Source organism: Oryx dammah, unplaced genomic scaffold, assembly GCF_014754425.2.
Source record: "Oryx dammah isolate SB20612 unplaced genomic scaffold, SCBI_Odam_1.1 HiC_scaffold_3, whole genome shotgun sequence".
Lineage (NCBI taxonomy): Eukaryota > Metazoa > Chordata > Mammalia > Artiodactyla > Bovidae > Oryx > Oryx dammah.
In genome coordinates, this window is record NW_024070187.1 from 102564037 (window position 1) to 102582220 (window position 18184).

The 18184-nt window shown below is 46.5% G+C and overlaps 1 protein-coding gene across 1 annotated transcript in view; it reads right to left on the reverse strand.

Annotated features, from left to right (window-relative positions):
- The window catches only part of STK32B (serine/threonine kinase 32B), a 384696-nt gene that overhangs the window by 56240 nt on the left and 310272 nt on the right, over nucleotides 1–18184 (reverse strand). The window contains exons 5-6 of the mRNA XM_040238370.1: nucleotides 17642–17679; nucleotides 2582–2671 (exon numbers count right to left, since the gene is read on the reverse strand). Of these exons, the coding sequence (XP_040094304.1) occupies nucleotides 2582–2671; nucleotides 17642–17679 (128 nt within the window). The remainder of the gene's footprint in view (nucleotides 1–2581; nucleotides 2672–17641; nucleotides 17680–18184) is intronic.

Consider the following 18184-nt stretch of genomic DNA (forward strand, 5'->3'; position numbering starts at 1 on the left):
GCAGTCCCCTCCCATGTGGGCCCTGGTCTTTGTCACGTGACTTGCTATGGCCAATTGGACATCGGGAAATGTGAAGCAAGGAGAGGGTTGGTAGGCACTTGAGAGTTGGGTTTTCCTTCTTGAAACTGCCGCCATCATGTGAGCAAGTTCACTCTAATCTCCTTGATGAGAAAAGACCACACAGAGAGAGGGGCCCGTTCATTTCAGGTGTCCCACTCCCGTACTCTTGCTTGGAAAATCCCATGGACAGAGGAGCCTGGACGGCTGCAGTCAATGGGGTTGCGAAGAGTAGGACACAACTGAGTGACTTCACTTTTCACTTTTCACTTTCATGCATTGGAAAAGGAAATGGCAACCCACTCCAGTGTTCTTGCCTGGAGAATCCCAGGGACGGGGGAGCCCGGTGGGCTGCCGTCTATGGGGTCACACAGAGTTGGACACAACTGAGGTGACTTAGGAGCAGTAGGCTGGCCCAGCAGCTGAATGAGTGGGCCTAGCCAAAACCAGCAGAAAAACCACTCAATCAAGTGGCAGATGTGATAAATAAAAGATTGCCACTGCTCTAAACTTCTAGGTTTTGACATGGTTTGTCATCCGCAATTGATAACTATGTAGACATTAAGAATGAATAATACAGACATTAAAAATTATGCAAGACATGAAAGAACATGTAAATTATAATTTAGATACTCAGAAATCTCATAAGAGGACTCATGAAGAACATCAGAAACAAAAGGAAAATTATTTCAGAAATAAATACTTCATGAGGAAGCCCACAAAACAAATACAACAGAGACTGCTTCAAAATAAAGAGAAAGATAAAAAATTGAGAAACAATTTGAACATAGGAAGAGAGACAAAAGATTTGAAAATGGCAAATGCTGAGGACTGGCAAAGAAGACCCAACATTCAGGTAATAGGGATCCTTAACAAAGAAAAGAAAGTAAAAGAACAGAATGTGTATTAAAGCAAAAGACATTTCCGGGAGCTTCCCTTGTGGTCCAGTGGCTACAACTCCATGTTCCCAAGTCAGGGGGTCTGGATTTCATCCCTGGTGAGAGAACTAGATCCTGCATGCCGCAACTAAATATCCCATGACTAAGACCCGGTATGTGTGTACTAAGTCACTTCAGTTGCACCTGACTCTTTGTGATCCCATGGATTGCAGCCACCAAGCTTTTCTGTCCATGGGATTTTCCAGGCAAGAACACTGAAGTGGGTTTTCACGCCCTCCTCCAGGAGATCTTCCCGACCCAGGATTTAGACCCACATCTCTTATGTCTCCTGCATTGGTAGGCAAGTTTTTTTTTTTTTTTTTTTTAACACTAAGCAACATGGGAAGCCCTCATAACTAAGACTCGGTGCAATATGACATTTCCAGCAAAAGTGCTACAGAAAAACCAACCTGAAACTACATTGGAAGAGCAATATGTACTTCAGAATATAGACCTGCAATGACCAACAACAAAACTGTATTCTGGCAACACTGCTGGACTTTAATGAAAAAGAAGAAGGGTTTGTCGTTTGTTTTTTCCCTAAGCTTGAGCCAAGCTGGAATCAAGATAGCTGGGAGAAATATCAATAATCTCAGATATGCAGATGACACCACTCTTATGGCAGAAAGTGAAGAAGAACTAAAGAGCCTCTTGATGAAAGTGAAAGAGGAGAGTGAAAAAGTTGGCTTAAAGCTCAACATTCAGAAAACTAAGATCATGGCTTCCGGTCTCATCACTTCATGGGAAATAGATGGGGAAACAGTGGAAACAGTGGCTGACTTTATTTTCTGGGGCTCCAAAATCACTGCAGATGATAATTGCAGCCATGAAATTAAAAGACGCTTACTCCTTGGAAGGGAAGTTATGACCAACCTAGACAGCATATTAAAAAGCAGAGACATTACTTTGTCAACAAAGGTCCGTCTAGTCAAGGCTATGGTTTTTCCAGTGGTCATGTATGGATGTGAGAGTTGGACTATAAAGAAAGCTGAGCACTGAAGAATTGATGCTTTTGAACCATGGTGTTGGAGAAGACTCTTGAGAGTCCCTTGGACTGCAAGGAGATCCAACCAGTCCACCCTAAAGGAGATCAGTGCTGGGTGTTCACTGGAAGGACTGATGCTGAAGCTGAAACTCCAATACTTTGGCCACCTGATGTGAAGAGCTGACCCATTGGAAAAGACCCTGACGCTGGGAAGGATTGAGGGCAGGAAGAGAAGGGGACGACAGAGGATGAGATGGTTGGATGGGCATTACTGACTCAATGGACATGAGTTTGGGTGGACTCCGGGAGTTGGTGATGGACAGGGAGGCCTGGTGTGATGTGGTTCATGGGGTCGCAAAGAGTCAGACACAACTGAGCAACTGAACTGAACTGAACTGAGCCAACCTTTCTGACTAAGTAAGCATTCTCTAGAAAACAGATGAGGAGAAGGTCTTCCGGGCAAGGCAGACAGCTTAGGTAAGGGACAAAGGTGTGAGAGAGCATGGCTGGGGTCTGGTGTGGGGGTGGGAGGCGGGGTGAGGGACGGGTGGGATGTAGCAGGAGAGGAACACTGAGGCCTGAGGGGGTCTGGAACACTCACCCATGTAGGGCTTGGTCCCGGCCATGGAGGAAGCCTTTTCTGCTCCTTTCACGACTGTCGCTATGTTGAAGTCTGTGATGTGAACGTGTCCTGGAGACAGAGAATCAGAAAAAGCAGTTAGCAAGAGCTGCAGGCAGCTGGGTTATCCCTCATCTGATTTAACACTGTGGTCTGCAATGGGGGGATGTACAGGAAGAAAATATTAGAACTTTTATTTACATTTGTATTTATTTGATACTTTAGAAGTGTCTGTTTTGGTCACATCATTGACAGTAGCCAAGCTATGGAATCATAATAATAAGTGGAATCATAATCACAAGTCAATCCTAAAGGAAATCAGTCCTGAAAATTCATTGGAAGGACTGATGCTGAAGCTGAAACTCCAATACTTTGGCCACCTGATGTGAAGAACTGACTCATTGGAAAAGACCCTGATGCTGGGAAAGATTGAAGGTGGGAGGAGAAGGGGACGACAGAGGATGAGACGGTTGGATGGCATCACCGACTCAGTGGACATGAGTTTGAGCAAGCTCTGGGAGTTGGTGATGGCCAGGGAGGCCTGCTTCAGTCCATGGGGTCGCAAGAGTTGGACACGACTGAGAGACTGAACTGAAGCCATGGAAGCAACCTAAGTGTGCATCAAAAGATCAAGGCGTGGTACGTGTATCCAATGGAATTTACTCAGCCTTGAGAAAGAAGGACATTCTGCCATTTGGGACAATAAGGTTGGACCTAGAGGGCATTATGCTAAGTGAGAAGTCAGACAGAGAAGGATAGATACTGCATGGTCTCACTTGTATGTGGAATCTTAAAAAAAAAAAAAAAAACACCAAACTTATAGAAACAGAGAGTAGAAAAGTGGTTGCCAGGGGCTAGAGGAGGGGGAAATAGGGAAAGGTTGGTAAGAGGGTACAAACTTTCAACTCTAAGATGAATAACGTTCAAGGATAATGCAAAGCATGGCGACACTTAGCATAAGGCCCTCCAGGTTCATCCATGTCGATTCAAATGGCAAGTTTTCATTCTTTTTTTAAGGCTGAGTGGTATCCTGTTATATAGCTAAACCACATCTTCTTTACCCCTTCCTCTGTTGATGGTAGGTTCCCAGATTCCCTGGAGAACCAATACTGACTATTTGGATTTTCCTCCTTTTCCCTTCCCACCTTCCTTCTGACACTTTCTTTTCTCCTTTCACCCCCACATCTCCTTGTCTCCTTCTTCCTTGTCCCTCTTCCTTCCCTCTTAGGGTACTTGACCCCCATGTCCCATCGGCTCCCATTACGTTAGGCTGGACAGAAAGTGGTTTCCACCCTTAAGCCCCCTCCCTACTCAGTTCATCAGTATTGTACTAAGGCCCTCACTGGCCAGAGCAGGTGCACAGAATAAGGTGTCCTCAGGGCATGAGTATCCTCTCTTTACACCCCTCCCCCACCTACTATTTTCCTGAAAGAAGGAGTCTGGTCTCACGTGTCTCATTTATTTATCAGAAGCTTCCACTCTCCAGACCAGTGCCTCTAAACTTTAACATTTTTATTATGTCCTCAATATAAATACCAAGCTCCCTGAGGCTTGGTTTTCTCATCTGTAAAATGGGGATGATGATAACAAAATATACATCTCAGAGGGCTGTTGGGAGGAGGCAGAGAATTAATACACAAGAAATGGTTACAGCATACTGCCACACAACAACGAGGGCATTTTCTGTAAGCATTGCTCTTGGCAGCATTATCCTGCCAAGGTGCGGCTCCAATCCCATCTCCAGCTGGGGCCAATCCACCCCTGCACCCTCCCGTTGCCTCAGTTCTAGTACTAATAAACAAGTAAATTCAAGTCCAGTTTTAGACTGTGAGGTATGTGAAAGTAGGTGGACATCTGAGCGGTTTCTGCACCCCACACCTGTACAGTTCCAAGCACAGTAGTACCCTTGGGAAGGAATTCTGGAATCTTAGAATATGGATGGTTTTTATCTGGTTTCATTTCTCCCACTCTTAAAATTCTTTAATATTTGCATAATGAAAGTAATGCCAGCTCATTATAATAAATAATAGAATACAAACACGTGTTTGAGTCTCTCCTTTCAACATCCTAGGGTCTCCTCTACCTGCCATATAACCACAGATTCATTTAGCTCCTCCATTCTTTCTCACTTTCGCTTATGCAAATGTATATCCACATATCACAGGACTTTGGTTTGTTCTTGCAATAAAGAGATCATACTCCATCGATCATTCTAAAAGTCACTTTTGCATTTAATTTGGCTTTGGGATGGAGCACGTGTCTCCAGGTGGCTTTAATAGTTGGCTTAAGTAATTAGCCTCCAACTAAAATAAAGAAATTTAAATTTTAAAAAAATTAGTTGGCTCAGGCTGAGCATATGAACCAATTGGAGCCTGTGAAAACTGGGGAGATGATTTTCTAGGGGGTTCAGGAAAGGAAAAGTTTTCTTTTTTTTCCTTCCAGAAGCTATCTAAAGTGATATTCTCTGCCTTTGGCTGGTGTGATGTGGCCATATGACCCCTGCCCCAAACTGTAGAAGCCATTGGGTGCCACAAAGAAAGACAACCTAAAGATGAAGCCCATCCTTGGAGAAGGCAGAGCTGCAAGGACAGCAGAGAAATGGTGCCAAAGCCTGATCAAACCCTGCCTGAAGCCACATTCCACTGGGCTTCAGTTATACGTGCTGAAAAACACATTGCCTAGGGCGATTTGAGTTGGGCTCCTTGTTGTCTGCCATACACTGCTGGTGTCCTAATTCATGCAGCCACTTACCATAAGATTTCAGCAGGTTATTTCACTCTATAAGCCTCCTTCTAATATTAATAAGTACCTGGTAGGGTAATTGGGTGTTTAGGGACTGAGGATGTGACCTTTGAGCAAAGACCTGAAGAAGAGAGGCAGCAAGCCAGTGGACTTCTGGGGGGAGGAGTGAGATGGCTGAGGGGGCTGGCAGCACCAGGACCTTGCAAGGGCCAGCAAGGAGGCCAGCAAGGGGAAAGGGGTCAGGTGGCTTTTACCCCAAGCGAGAGGGTTTTGAGAAAGAGAGACACAATCCCACTCATTTGTATCACTTTGGCTTGTGTGTGGATTATTGGGGGACTCAAAGCAGGGAAACAGATAAAGAGGGGAAAAAATGTGTCCCTCATCTGTGTAAGCTGCTATTGTTTAAGGCTGCATAAATGGTACAGAATTGGTGCCGAAGTTTATGCTAGTCCTTGAAGAACTTTTGTTGGGGGTGGGGTATGGCTACCCATTCCCCTTTTATAAAAAGATTTTTTGGATGTGGATCATTTTTAAAGTTTTTCTTGAATTTGTTATGATGTTGCTTCTGTTTTAGGTTTTGGTTTTTTGTCCATGAAGCATGTGGGATCTTAGTTCCCTGACCAAGGATTGAATTTGCACCTCCTGAGTTGGAAGGTGAGGTCCTAACTGGACTGCCAGGGACGTCCTGCCCTTCCCCTCCTCAAACCTGAAGTTCTAGAGACCAGTGACCCATCCACGGTCAGCAGCTGAAACTTGGGGAGCTGTGTTTTATCTCTAGTCTCTTCCGGGTGGGCGTTTCCACCGCCCTCTGTTGTCCCCTTCAGGGTGGAGTCGCCCGGTCCTGTCCCTGTTTCCTCCTGGCCCTCCGGGGTGGAGGCTCTGGGGCAGCTCTGAAGCAGACCTGTCTGCCCAGGAATTCACCTCCAGCAGGAGTGCCAGACAGCAGAACCCCACTTTTGATTTCCACACCGTGCTAGCTGATGAGCTGAAACTTCCTGGTGTGCCTCCTTTACTGGTTGAGTCAAGATGTGGGAAAGTGAAAATTAGTGCCATACGAGGTCTCCTCTGAGTTCCTTCTCAGGAGAATGGAAATTTACTACAAAGTGTGCAAATATGAACAGAGTTTTTGGCTATTTGCTTTCTGTTAATTAAAAACATTCAAAAATCAGTGGGAGAATGAGCCCAGTATATGGTGTGAGATCCATTAGTAAAAGTTTGAATGAGAATCATCAACAATTGCCCTTCCACCCCTGTTAATGCATCCTGTACTCCAGCCCTGCTCTCTCCTTTCTCTGAACACATGGAAATTCATCACGCCTCCAAGACCTTGACACCATTTGGAAAGCTTTTCCCTCTGCCTGGCAGATTTCCATTCATCCTTCAAAACCTGGCTCAAGAGTTGTATTACTGTAGGGTGGACATCCAGCCTTTGTTTGATTGCTTCCACTAACAGGAAACTCACTACCATGAGGGGGTTGTGTCTCAGTTGACTTGCTCTGCTAAAACAGATTACCATGGACTGGGTGGTGTAAACATCAACATTTATTCCTCAGTCTCAGAGCCTGGAAGTCCAAGACCAGAGTGCCAGCATGGTAGTGTCCTTAGTTTCTTACATGGCAGGTTTCTTGCTGTATCCTCACATTGTGAGGAGAGAGCAAGCTTGGTCCCTTCATCCCATTATAAGGCACAAATCCCATTGTGGGGGCTCCAATCCTTTGAGTTCTTCCAAACCCAATTACTTCCTAAAGGCTTCAGCTCCAAAAGTCATCACATTGGGAGTTAAGGCTTCAACATACCAATTTAATTCCATGGACACTTGGTCCATGGAAGACTGACCGGTTTAGGCCTCTCTCCTGGACCCTCCCAACTCCTCTCCATTTTCATTTCCATCCTAGCATCCACTATGCTGTATCTAGACCAGGTATCCTCCCTTGTTCATTTCTATGTTACCTATAGGTTAGCACTGGCATGACCTGGAAAATATACTTATCAAGTGTTTGTTGACTGGCTGACTTACTGACCAAATAAAAGATGGAATGAAAGAAATATGGTAAGCAAATGCTATCACCTTTCTTCCTTTTTTAGTTCTCAGAGCTATCATTATAGTCACAGGAGTTGACAACATTCCATTTTTTACTTTTAAGACTACAGCAGCATCAAGTTTTCAACCAGATCTCAGATGATGAGACTTAGCCACCATCTCTGTGATTTTGTACTCCCTGGGGTCAGCGTCAGGCTCGGCACGTGCATGAAAAGTGTATGGAAGTGAGAAATGGACCATAAAGAAGACTGAGTGCCAAAGATTGATGCTTTCAAACTGTGGAGCTGGAGAAGACTCTTGAGAGCCCCTTAGACAGTAAGGAGATCAAACCAGTCAATCCTAAAGGAAATCAACCTTGAATATTCATTGGTAGGACTGATGCTGAAGCTGAAGCTCCAATATTTTGGTCACTGCTTCAGAGAGCCAACTCACTGGAAAAGATTGATGCTGGGAAAGATTGAAGGCAAGAAAAGGGGGAAGCAGAGGATGAGATGGTTAGATAACATCACTGACTCAATAGACATGAGTTTGATCAAACTCCAGAAGAGAGTGAAGGACAGGGAAGCCTGGTGTGCTACAGATTATGGGGTTGCAAAGAGTAGGACACTTAGTGACTGAACAACAACAATCTGTGAATTTGGGGGAAGGGCACTTGAAACTCTACACACTAGAGATGTGTCAGTTATCTGTGCCATGGAACTGGGGGATAGGATGATGGAGATTATACAGGGCTAAAGTTCCATCCACAGTCCCTGCGCTGGGGTATAATTACTGATGCACAGAATCAACTCAGTATTACCAGTAGCAGTGACTCCTACTTTGATTCCTGCATTTTCCTTACATATTCCAGGAGGAAGCATCCAAAGCATCCTGAATTTTGTTGTATTTTCACTTGCTTCTCCTGCAGCCACATTGCACAATTGTCTGTTCCTATTCCACCATGCTCCCTCTTTTCCCTTCACCCCTCTCAGTTCCTGAAATGAAATAACCTTAACTCTGTGTGGATATCTACCAAATGAAGGAGGACAGTGGAGTGATCTCACTGGGACCAACAAGGCCACTGCCTGGGAGAAGATGAGATTCTGCTTGGGAGGGGATAGTCAACCCAGTGTCAGGCTTTATTCAGTGCAGAGTAAGTTCTCTTTAGATCTGTCCTCAGAAGCCAAGATTGGACTTCAGGTAGTAGCCATCAGAGGGTGCTAGACCAGAAGTTAGGATGGCAAGAAGCCCCTGAGTAAGAGATGATCTTCTACCCTATCATTTTTTTGCCTTGTTTCCCTGAAATTCAGAGTCAAGTCTCGTATGAACATCTGTCTCTCTATTAGCTGGTTAGGGTGTACAACGTGCCTAAGCCAGAGGTCAGAGGGGTGCTGCTGAAAAGATGCAGCTGGATGCCCAAGGATGCTCAAGAGGATGAGAACCCTGGCTGTGGGTCCAGCTGCCCTACCCATGACAGGCCCCAGAGCTCACTGCTGATGAAGCCAATAATATCTGTACTTCCAAGATGCCAGTGTGATAGAACCCTGGATGCCGATCCTCCCCTTAGGATCATGCATCCTGAACACTTTTCCTTCCTCCTACTTTTCTTCATGGAGATCATACTGAACTTACTTCAGGACAGTGGCAGAAAGAGAGAGAAAAAATGAAGGAAGGAAGGAAAGAAGGAAATAAAAAAAGAAAGAAAAAGAAAGGAAGGGAGAGAGAGAGAGAGAGGGAGAGAAACAAATCAAATTCTAGGATACCAGCTTATTCAGGCTTCTTTTGGCTTTACTGCAGTAGGAAGACTGACTGTGTGAGGGCAGGCCTTTGCCTGATGTAGAATGAAATGACCCTCTGATTTTCTTCTGCTTTATTTGCTTTGACTTCCTTCCATTTGTTGGTCATAGGGTAGGAAGGCAGGGCTATCAAAACAATCTGTGTGTTCCCAGATCTCCTTAGGCAGAAGAGAACAAAAAACTGGGAACAAGAAATGCAACAGGCCTGGGATTTCCTAAGCTCCTAGACTGAGATTTGGGGGAATTCCCAGCTGCAATCCATTGGGTCATAAAAAGTCAGACACAACTAACTGCCTGAACAACTCAGCTGAGATGAGTTTCAATACCTTCCTCCAGATATACTGTGTTTCATAAAATCTGCCCAGCCTTCACATCCTATTTGAGTTGATCCTGCTTAAACACCACCTCACTCAAGGCTTTTGAATGAGCTCAACAATTCTGTTTCTTTCCCCTTTCTCTACTTCTGTGGCTTTTAATGTTAAATCACTAGATTTTGGTTAATTAGTTACTAGCATAGCCAAGACTACCTGACCAATGTGCTCCCCTTCCATATATATGTTGGTATGTGATTTTACACAGTGATACAAATCACTATGAATCAGATGCAGAGTGGCTTTTAGAACACTTTTTCAGCCATGATCTGCTCTTTGCAAGGACTCTGAGGGGCACTGGGATAGAGATTATCTTTTGACACTTAGTACCCTTTTCCACTCCTTTCTTTCCTGCCCCCTGTATTATAAGGACAAGAAAGAGAAAAAGAAACAAACAAAAAAAACCATGTCTTGACTCTCTTGCAGCTAGGGTTCTGGGCAAGATTTAGATTCTGCCATTCAAATACATGCTGTTCAAATGCACTCAGGCAAGATTTGGAATGGGGTTTCCCTGGTGGCTCAGACAGTAAAGAATCCACCTGCAATGTGAGAGACCTGGGTTTGATCTCTGGGTCAGGAAGATCCCCCTGGAGGAGGGCATGGCTACTTACTCCAATATTCTTGCCTGGAGAATCCCCATGGACAGAGGTGCCTGGCAGGCTTCAGCCCACGGGGTCACAAAGAATCGGACATGACTGAGCAACTAGCACAGCACAAGGTTTGGAAGTAGAAAGTAAGCCAAGGGAGAAAGCCATTTGAAGGCTGGAGTTACACTGTCTCAAGCCAAGGAAGTATGCATGTCACCAAACCAGAAGCTAGGGGACAGAATTGACACCTACCCATCCCTGTTGCCTTCAGAGGGAACACAGCCCTGCAGACATCTTGACCTTGGATTTCAGTCTCCAAGATTGTGAGAAAATACTTCTCTGCTCTTGATTGCCTCTCAATTTGTGAGCTTTGTTACAACACCTCTGGGAAGCTAATACAGGAGGCTATTTAGTGGAGGGTCATGAGAGATTCCTTACCCAGGGTCTTCAGGACCTTAAGACATCACATTGTACTAGACACTTCTTTCCACTCCCAGCAGTCTTCAGCAAGAATCTCCCAAGGATCCCAGTATAGCTTTAAACTGCATTCCTAAGCTAAACCCTTGGAACCCTATCTAGAATAATGACACTAACTCTTGGCTCCTCAGACTTAGCAGAAATACCTCTGCCCCTCAGTCTGCCCTGGTGGTTCTCCCCACTTCCATCTCAGCTGTTTCAATCTCTGTATCTCAGGCTTCAGCATCAACACACGCCTGCTGTTAATTTCCTGGATTCTCTTCCTGCCAAGTTGGAGATGGCATGGCACACACAGTGTTCTGATGAGGGGGATGGGGGTGTTGCTGCTGCTGGATATTGCCATTTTGGGGAGCACACATCACAATCATCAACAAATATGTTAGCAACAGATGGAGAGGCAAGTCTTCAAAATGAGTCCAGTGAGTGAGTGCTCTGAAATATTGTCTATTAATAGAAAACTTGAGGTATAGTAAAGCCAACAGATTAAGAGACTCTTGCCTGGAAAATCCCACGGACGGAAAAGCCTGGTAGGCTACAGTCCATGGGGTCGCAAAGAGTCAGACACGACTGAGCGACCTTACTTTCACTTTTTATTTTCATGCATTGGAGAAGGAAATGGCAACCCACTCCAGTGTTCTTGCCTGGAGAATCCCAGGGACGGCGGAGCCTGGTGGGCTGTCGTCTATGGGGTCGCATAGAGTCAGACACGACTGAGGTGATTTAGCAGCTGTTGAAAAGATAAGCCTGTCATTCACGGTTCCTAAGAGGAGGGGACACATCATACCATTGGGGGTCACCCTGGGGAAGCACCAGGGTCGATCACGAGACATAGGGATAAGGGACAAAATGTGATCAAGAGCCTCTCTGGTGGTTTCTGTGGGAAGGAACAGGAGAGGCAGGGCAAGCAGGCTTAGGACTGGCTAGTCTGAATAATTTCAGGAGTTTCTGGGGGCACAGTACTGTCCCTGGTCATCTAGGTCCTGGCACAGGGAAGCTTAGGGAAAGTGGACGGTGGCCTGGAGTGTGCAAAAGTCAATTATCCGCATACAGGAAATAGAAGACTCAGTGAATACAATGAGAAAACAAATTCACTCTGCTGGTGTGCCTTTATGAAAGATCCTAAAGCTCCAGGTGAGGTTTCTGATCCCCAAGTCTTCATCCCAAGGCCACTGAGAAGAGTGAGTTCTACACTTCATAGACAGCTGTCCTGAGACCATTGGAGCTTTCTCACTGGCCTTCCAGAATGCTCTGTTGCCCTTCCCGATGCTCTGTTGACCCCATGCATGCTGCAGGATCCAGCAAACCCTCCCTCCTCCTCCCCAAGCCTCACTGCCCTGGTGTTCCTGCACAGCTGCCCAGCACTGGCCTTGCTGGGTCTGTATCACTCTATTCCTCCCACAGCCCTGGGTACACCTTAGAACCACCTGGTAACTTTACAAATCCCACTTTCTCCTGAAAGCTGAGTCAAATAGGACTTGTAAGTTTGACCCTTGGCATTGGCACTTTTTATAGTTCCTAGGTAATGTGCAGCCATGGCTGAGAAACACGTACCCTAGCCTGTGAGGTTCTTGACCACAGGGGCTCTGTGTCCTTGGGTCACCTGGCACAATGCCTGGCCTACGGCAGGTCTGCAAAATGAAGGAATCACTTTTTTGCATACAGAAGAGGAAAAAGCTACAGCTGTCTCTTGGTATCTTCAAGGGACTAGCATCAGGACCCCCACTGATACCAAAATCTTTGGATGTTAGAATCCCTTGTATAAAGTGGTGTCGAATTTACCACTTGGGCACACCTGCCCAAGTTTTTTCAACTTTTAATACCTAATACAATGCAAATGCTATGTAAATAGTCATAAATACAATGTATATGTTATATAAATAGTTGCCAGCCTTGAATTCAAGTTTTGCTTTTTGACATTTTTTGGAATTTTTTTCCCCAAATGTTTTTTGATCTGAGATTGGCTGAATCTGAGAACATGGACCCCTCAGATGCAGAAAGCTAATGATATACAGTCAGTAAATTTGAACAAGAGCCTTCAGTGACACTCAGGGCAAAATGCAAGCACTGCCCTTCTGTCTCTGACTCCCAGTTCTTTGCCCATTTTGAGGGAAGTCAAACTCCAATACTTTGGCCACTTGATGTGAAGAGCTGATTCATTTGAAAAGACCCTGATGCTGGGAAAGATTGAGGGCAGGAGAAGAAGGGGAAGACAGAGGATGAGATGGTTGGATGCCATCACTGACTCAATGGACATGGGTTTGGGTAAACTCCGGGAGTTGGTGATGGACAGGGAGGCCTGGCGTGCTCTGGTCCATGGGGTCGCAAAGAGTCAGACACGACTGAGTGACTGAACTGAAAGCTCTCCAGTGATGCTTTCAAACTGTGGTGCTGGAGAAGACTCTTGAGAGTCCCTCAGACAGCAAGGAGATCAAGCCTAAAGGAAAGAGTCAATCCTAAAGGAAAACAACCCTGAGTATTCACTGGAAGGACTGATGCTGAAGCTGAAGCTTCAATACTCTGACCACCTGATGTGAAGAGCCGACTCACTGGAAAAGATCCTGATGCTGGGAAAGATTGAAGGCGAAAGGAGAAAAGGGAGGCAGAGGATGAGATGGTTGGATGGCATCACCAACTCAATGATCATGAGTTTGAGCAAGCTCTGGGAGATAGTGAAGGACAGGGAAATCCTGGAATGCTGCAGTCCATGGCGGTCTCAAAGAGTTGGACACAACTGAGCAACTGAACAAAAATAACCAGTTCCGCATGTTAAAGACCAGCACCCCTACTTGTGCTAGTGACTCCTTTTCTGTGAGCATCTTGCAGATGATTGCATTAATCTCTGCAATTCTTCCCCCTTCTTGGGATCCAGCCTTCTTGGGATGCAACTTGGCAGTGCCCAACCCCCCAGTTGGTTGGGTCTTGTGACTTGCTTTGCCCACTGAGATGGCAGCAAATGTGACATAGGCGGAGGCTGAGTAATTGGACTCTCCCTGCTCCTTCTCCTGCTCTGGCCGTGCAAGGTCACATGGGGCTGACTTGCCAGAGGATGACCCATGAGCCTCTGGGCTGAGCTGTCTAGCCAATGAACCAAAGGCATGAACCAGCAAGCAGCCAGGTGAACCCCAGACGTGGCAGTGAGCACAGCCAATGTCACTGCAGCTGCCTAGCTGACCCTGTTGGACCTCAGTCTTAGGAGCAAGCCCTGTCTATGAAAGCTTCAGAGACCTGTGAGCTTAACTGGATGCATGTTTGTGCCATTATATTCAGGTGGTTATTCATTACCCAGCATCACGGGAAAATTAAATGCAATCCCTTCCTCTTCCCCCTACAGTTTAAATTCCCGGTTTCCTCAAGCACTTTGCCCTCAGCCCTAAAACACACTCAGCTCTTCTCCTCATACTACTCTAGTATGCTACCTTTTCCTTCAACTTCCTTTTACCTCCAGGAATGGTCTCCTTCAGGCTTCCCAGGTGGTGTTAGTGGTTAAGAACCTGCCTGGAGACATAAGAGACATGGGTTCAATCCCTGGGTCAGGAAGGTCTCCTGGAGGAGGGCATGGCAACCCACCCCAGTATTCTTGCCTGGAGAATCCCATGGACAGAGGGGCCTGGCGGGCTTCAGTCCATAGGGTCTCAAAGAGTTGGACATGATTGAGCGACCTAGGATGCATATGCCATCTCTCTGCTTTTGCTGTTAGCCAGGAGAGCCCAATCTCAGAGGAGAATTAGGACCCATTCTAGGAGATGAATCCAGCCTGGGGGACAGGAAAGCAGGTCAGACATTGGGGGAGCAAAGTCTTCCCTAAGTCTTGGAGTTTGTGTAACCAGCAGATCTTGAACATTTTTAATAAAAATATAAATGCAGTTACTTACTTATGCTTATGCTTCATTGTAAACACAGCAACCAACTTGTTCTCTGAGAAAACATTTAATCAGCAAACTCTTTAAATAGGAACACACAGTTATCTGTTTTGTAAACTTTTTTTAATGCAGTTAACAAAAGGCTAAGGAGATCCAATGTACAAATGGTGATTGTAGCCAATAAGACTGTATTGTGGAGTTGAAATTTGCTAAGAAGGTAGATCTTAAATGTTCTCACTATTCACACAGTAAAAATGCAACTATGAGTGGTGATGGATATATTAATTACCTTGATTGTGGAGTTGATTTCACAATGTATATGTGAATTAAATCATCATGTTGTACACCTTTTAAAAATCACATTGTACAACATATTGTACTACATATATACAGTTTTTATTTTCCAATAACACCTCAGTAGAGCTGGAGGGAAAAGAAAGGCAACAATGACTAAGAAAGAAAAAAAAAAAGAAAAGCTAATGAGATTCTATCTGCTGTCATAAATCAGAGAAAGGAAAACCATGGTCACAGCCTCCTCTCCTGTCCTTCTCTCCTGGGGAGGAGACTTGTGTTTTCTGAGAATCTCTGCTCCTGATTTTCCTTCTGCACTTTCTGAAAAGGCACCCACTGGATGCTGAAGCTGAAGGAGGGGAGGGTATCAGCCACTCACTCCTTAGTATGAAATAGTGTTCAGTGCTCCGTTCCCACACCAAGCTTGATAAAATAGGAGCTTAGAGAAGAGAGAGAAGGGTCCAGTAAGAGGTGCTTGGGGAGTGTGTGGAATGCTGCAAAACCACAGTGCAGGGTCAGGACACTGTATAAGGGGATGGTGAAGGACAGGGTGTGGTGCTGGAGAAGACTCTTGAGAGTCCCTTGGACTGCAAGGAGATCCAACCAGTCCATCCTAAAGGAGACCAGTCCTGGGTGTTCATTGGAAGGACTGATGTTGAAGCTGAAACTCCAATACTTTGGCCACCTGATGCAAAGAGCTGACTCATTGGAAAAGACCCTGGTGCTGGGAAAGATTGAGGGCAGGAGGAGAAGGAGATGACAGAGGATGAGATGGTTGGATGGCATCACAGACTCAATGGACATGGGTTTGGGTGGACTCCGGGAGTTGGTGATGGACAGGGAGGCCTGGTGTGCTGCGGTTCATGCGGTCACAAAGAGTTGGACATGACTGATCGACTGAACTGAACTGACTGACAGGGAGGAAATCTGAAAAACAGGAAAGGGCTGAGGTGGAGAGGTGAGGCCAAGTGCAGAAGGGGAGGAAGGAAAGGATGGATGCAGATCCAGGAACTCAGGAGTGAGGGAACGCACAGAAGGCAGTGTGAGCTGTGGCCCGAGGCTATAGCGTCAGGCAGGAACTGTGGCATCAGGCAGGCCCAGCTACCCCACGGGCTCCCTGAATCTCATTTCTTTGTAGATGAAGTGGCTGAATTATTCCTATTGCCTGGTGTTCCTGTCTTGATTTTGCTTTCCAGAAGGAAAGCTGCCCAGGGCCTGAAAGGTCTTTGTCCCAAAGTCTCTCTCAGTAAGTAGGCAGGGCTCTGAGGATTCCAGCCAGAACCCTGCTTCCCAGGCCCCTGGCTTCCAGGACAGCCCTGCCAGGGGTCCTGCATCACTCAGCCTGGGCCTCCGCTTGCCTCCACCTCACCTGCTTGATGGTCTGAGCAAAGAAAGGGTAGGGGAGGCTGAGTCCTATAAGCTAACACAGCCGTCACGAGCACCTCTTATGTCTCGGTGCTGGGACAGCAGCTGACCTTCACTGTTTCGTCTTAGACCTTCACTGTCCTGCCAGGTGGTATTACTTCTGCTGTGTGACCTGCCCAAAGACACACAGTTAGTTGGGGGACCAGCTGAGACTCGGGTCTGGGGTTCCTGACTTTTACATACAAACTGGGGACCCTGATTTGCATCCTCAGCTCCGCCCAGTTTTCCCTGGCATCCTGAGCTTGTCCTTGCCCTTCCATCAGGAGCCCAGGGATTTCAACTCACTGTCCCAAGGCATTTGGTCTGGTTTTAGCCTCTGGCGGGAGATTGGAGCGCTGGCGGTCCCATCCACCATTCCCACTCTGCCTCGCAATACCAAGGGGTTTACACAGTGAGGTAGGATTCCCTGAAACACACGAGTCCTAGAGAGGCTCCGAGCCACAGCGTCAGCCTGCGTGGAATCGGGGAGGGAGGTCTAGCACAGCCGTGTGGAAGAGTCGACAGATTCATCTCTGGATGATTCAGCAGCATCTCATGGACTTTTCCCCACCTGCTCACTCTAGACCACCCTCCCCCAAACCCTTGAGGGATTAGTTCCTGTAAGAACATCAGTGAATTAAGTCTTCAAGTCCGCCATGACTGGCCTTGGCTTCACAGCCAACGGCAGCATGGACTGAGGTGGAGTGTCAGTCATTGCTGGGTTGTACCCTGGACTCGCGGTCCTAAGTTGGTTGGATACCACATCCCAAGGGTTGACTCAGAACACCGAGGCCCAGGTTCTCTAAAACAGGGTCTGTCCTCTGCTTCTTACCAAGCCCCCCAGGGGATTCTGATAAGACCAGAGTCAGAGAGCCACTGACAGGGAACTATCTCCATGGACCATCGGTGTCAGGCTCAACTGGGAGCGGTGAGAAACACAGAGTCCCAGATCCAACTCAATCTACTGAATCAGTTTAAGAAGCTGCCCTGACTCCTCATGAAAGCTTGAGAAGCCCGGATAAGGAAAGGCTTTAGCGGATTACTGATGATTGATGTCTAACTCACCAAGCATACTCTATCCCACTTGATCCCATGACAATCAGGAAGGTGGGTACCATACCGAAGAAGACATGGAGGCTTTGAGAGGTGAGTGTGAGTGACTTTTCTGAAGCCCTTAGATTCACAGGTCAGGGGGCAGAGGTGGGGAGACTCAAAGCTTCCAACCCTGTATGCCATTCCCACTTCTGCCCTGACATTCTCACACCAGGATGTGAACAATGATGTCTTTGGATGTGAAACCTTCAAACACGCTGGACTCGACTCACTGCGTCTGGACACAGACCAGAAATTTACACAGGTGTCCACCAGGATTGAAACAAAAAAGGCTTTCTAGTCAACCCTAAAATTCAACTCACCAGGAGCCGCCCCCACCCCAGATTCCCAGAGCCTCAAAATTGCCACTGAAACAGTCTCTAGAAAACGTAACAGGCTTACCATGTTCGTCCAGCAATATGTTGTCTGGCTTGATGTCTCTGCAAGAGAAAACAGAGAAGCTGAAAACAGGATTCCTTGAGTGTACGGAGGAGCACGTCAGGCATGACGGCTGGGGACAAACTCCTGACAACACCCGGTGTGCCTGCCTCGCCCCGGCCTGAAGGCTCAGGCAGCAAGCAGGACAGTTGTTATTATTACGAAAGCAGAGCCCCGTGTCCTTGCTTTCCTTTTCGTTTCCTGGAACTGCAAGTGGATTGTGTGAGTATGTTTTTTCCTGATTGTTTTAATGATGTCTGGCCAGTTGACTCCTAGGAGTGACTGCTCACTGAGCCCTGGGTCTCTTCAGTGAGTACAGACACTTTTGCTTCCTGGTGGAATTTAGCCCTCGCCCCTCGGTACGTACTAACTTCCCAGGTTTAAGGGCCTTTGTTCCATAGACCTGGGAACTGCAGCTCTAGGAGGGTCAGTAACTTGTCCGGGTCAGAGATGGACCACAGTCTCTGCTAGTTTTTGTATGATCTCAGGAGATGGGACATTTATTAT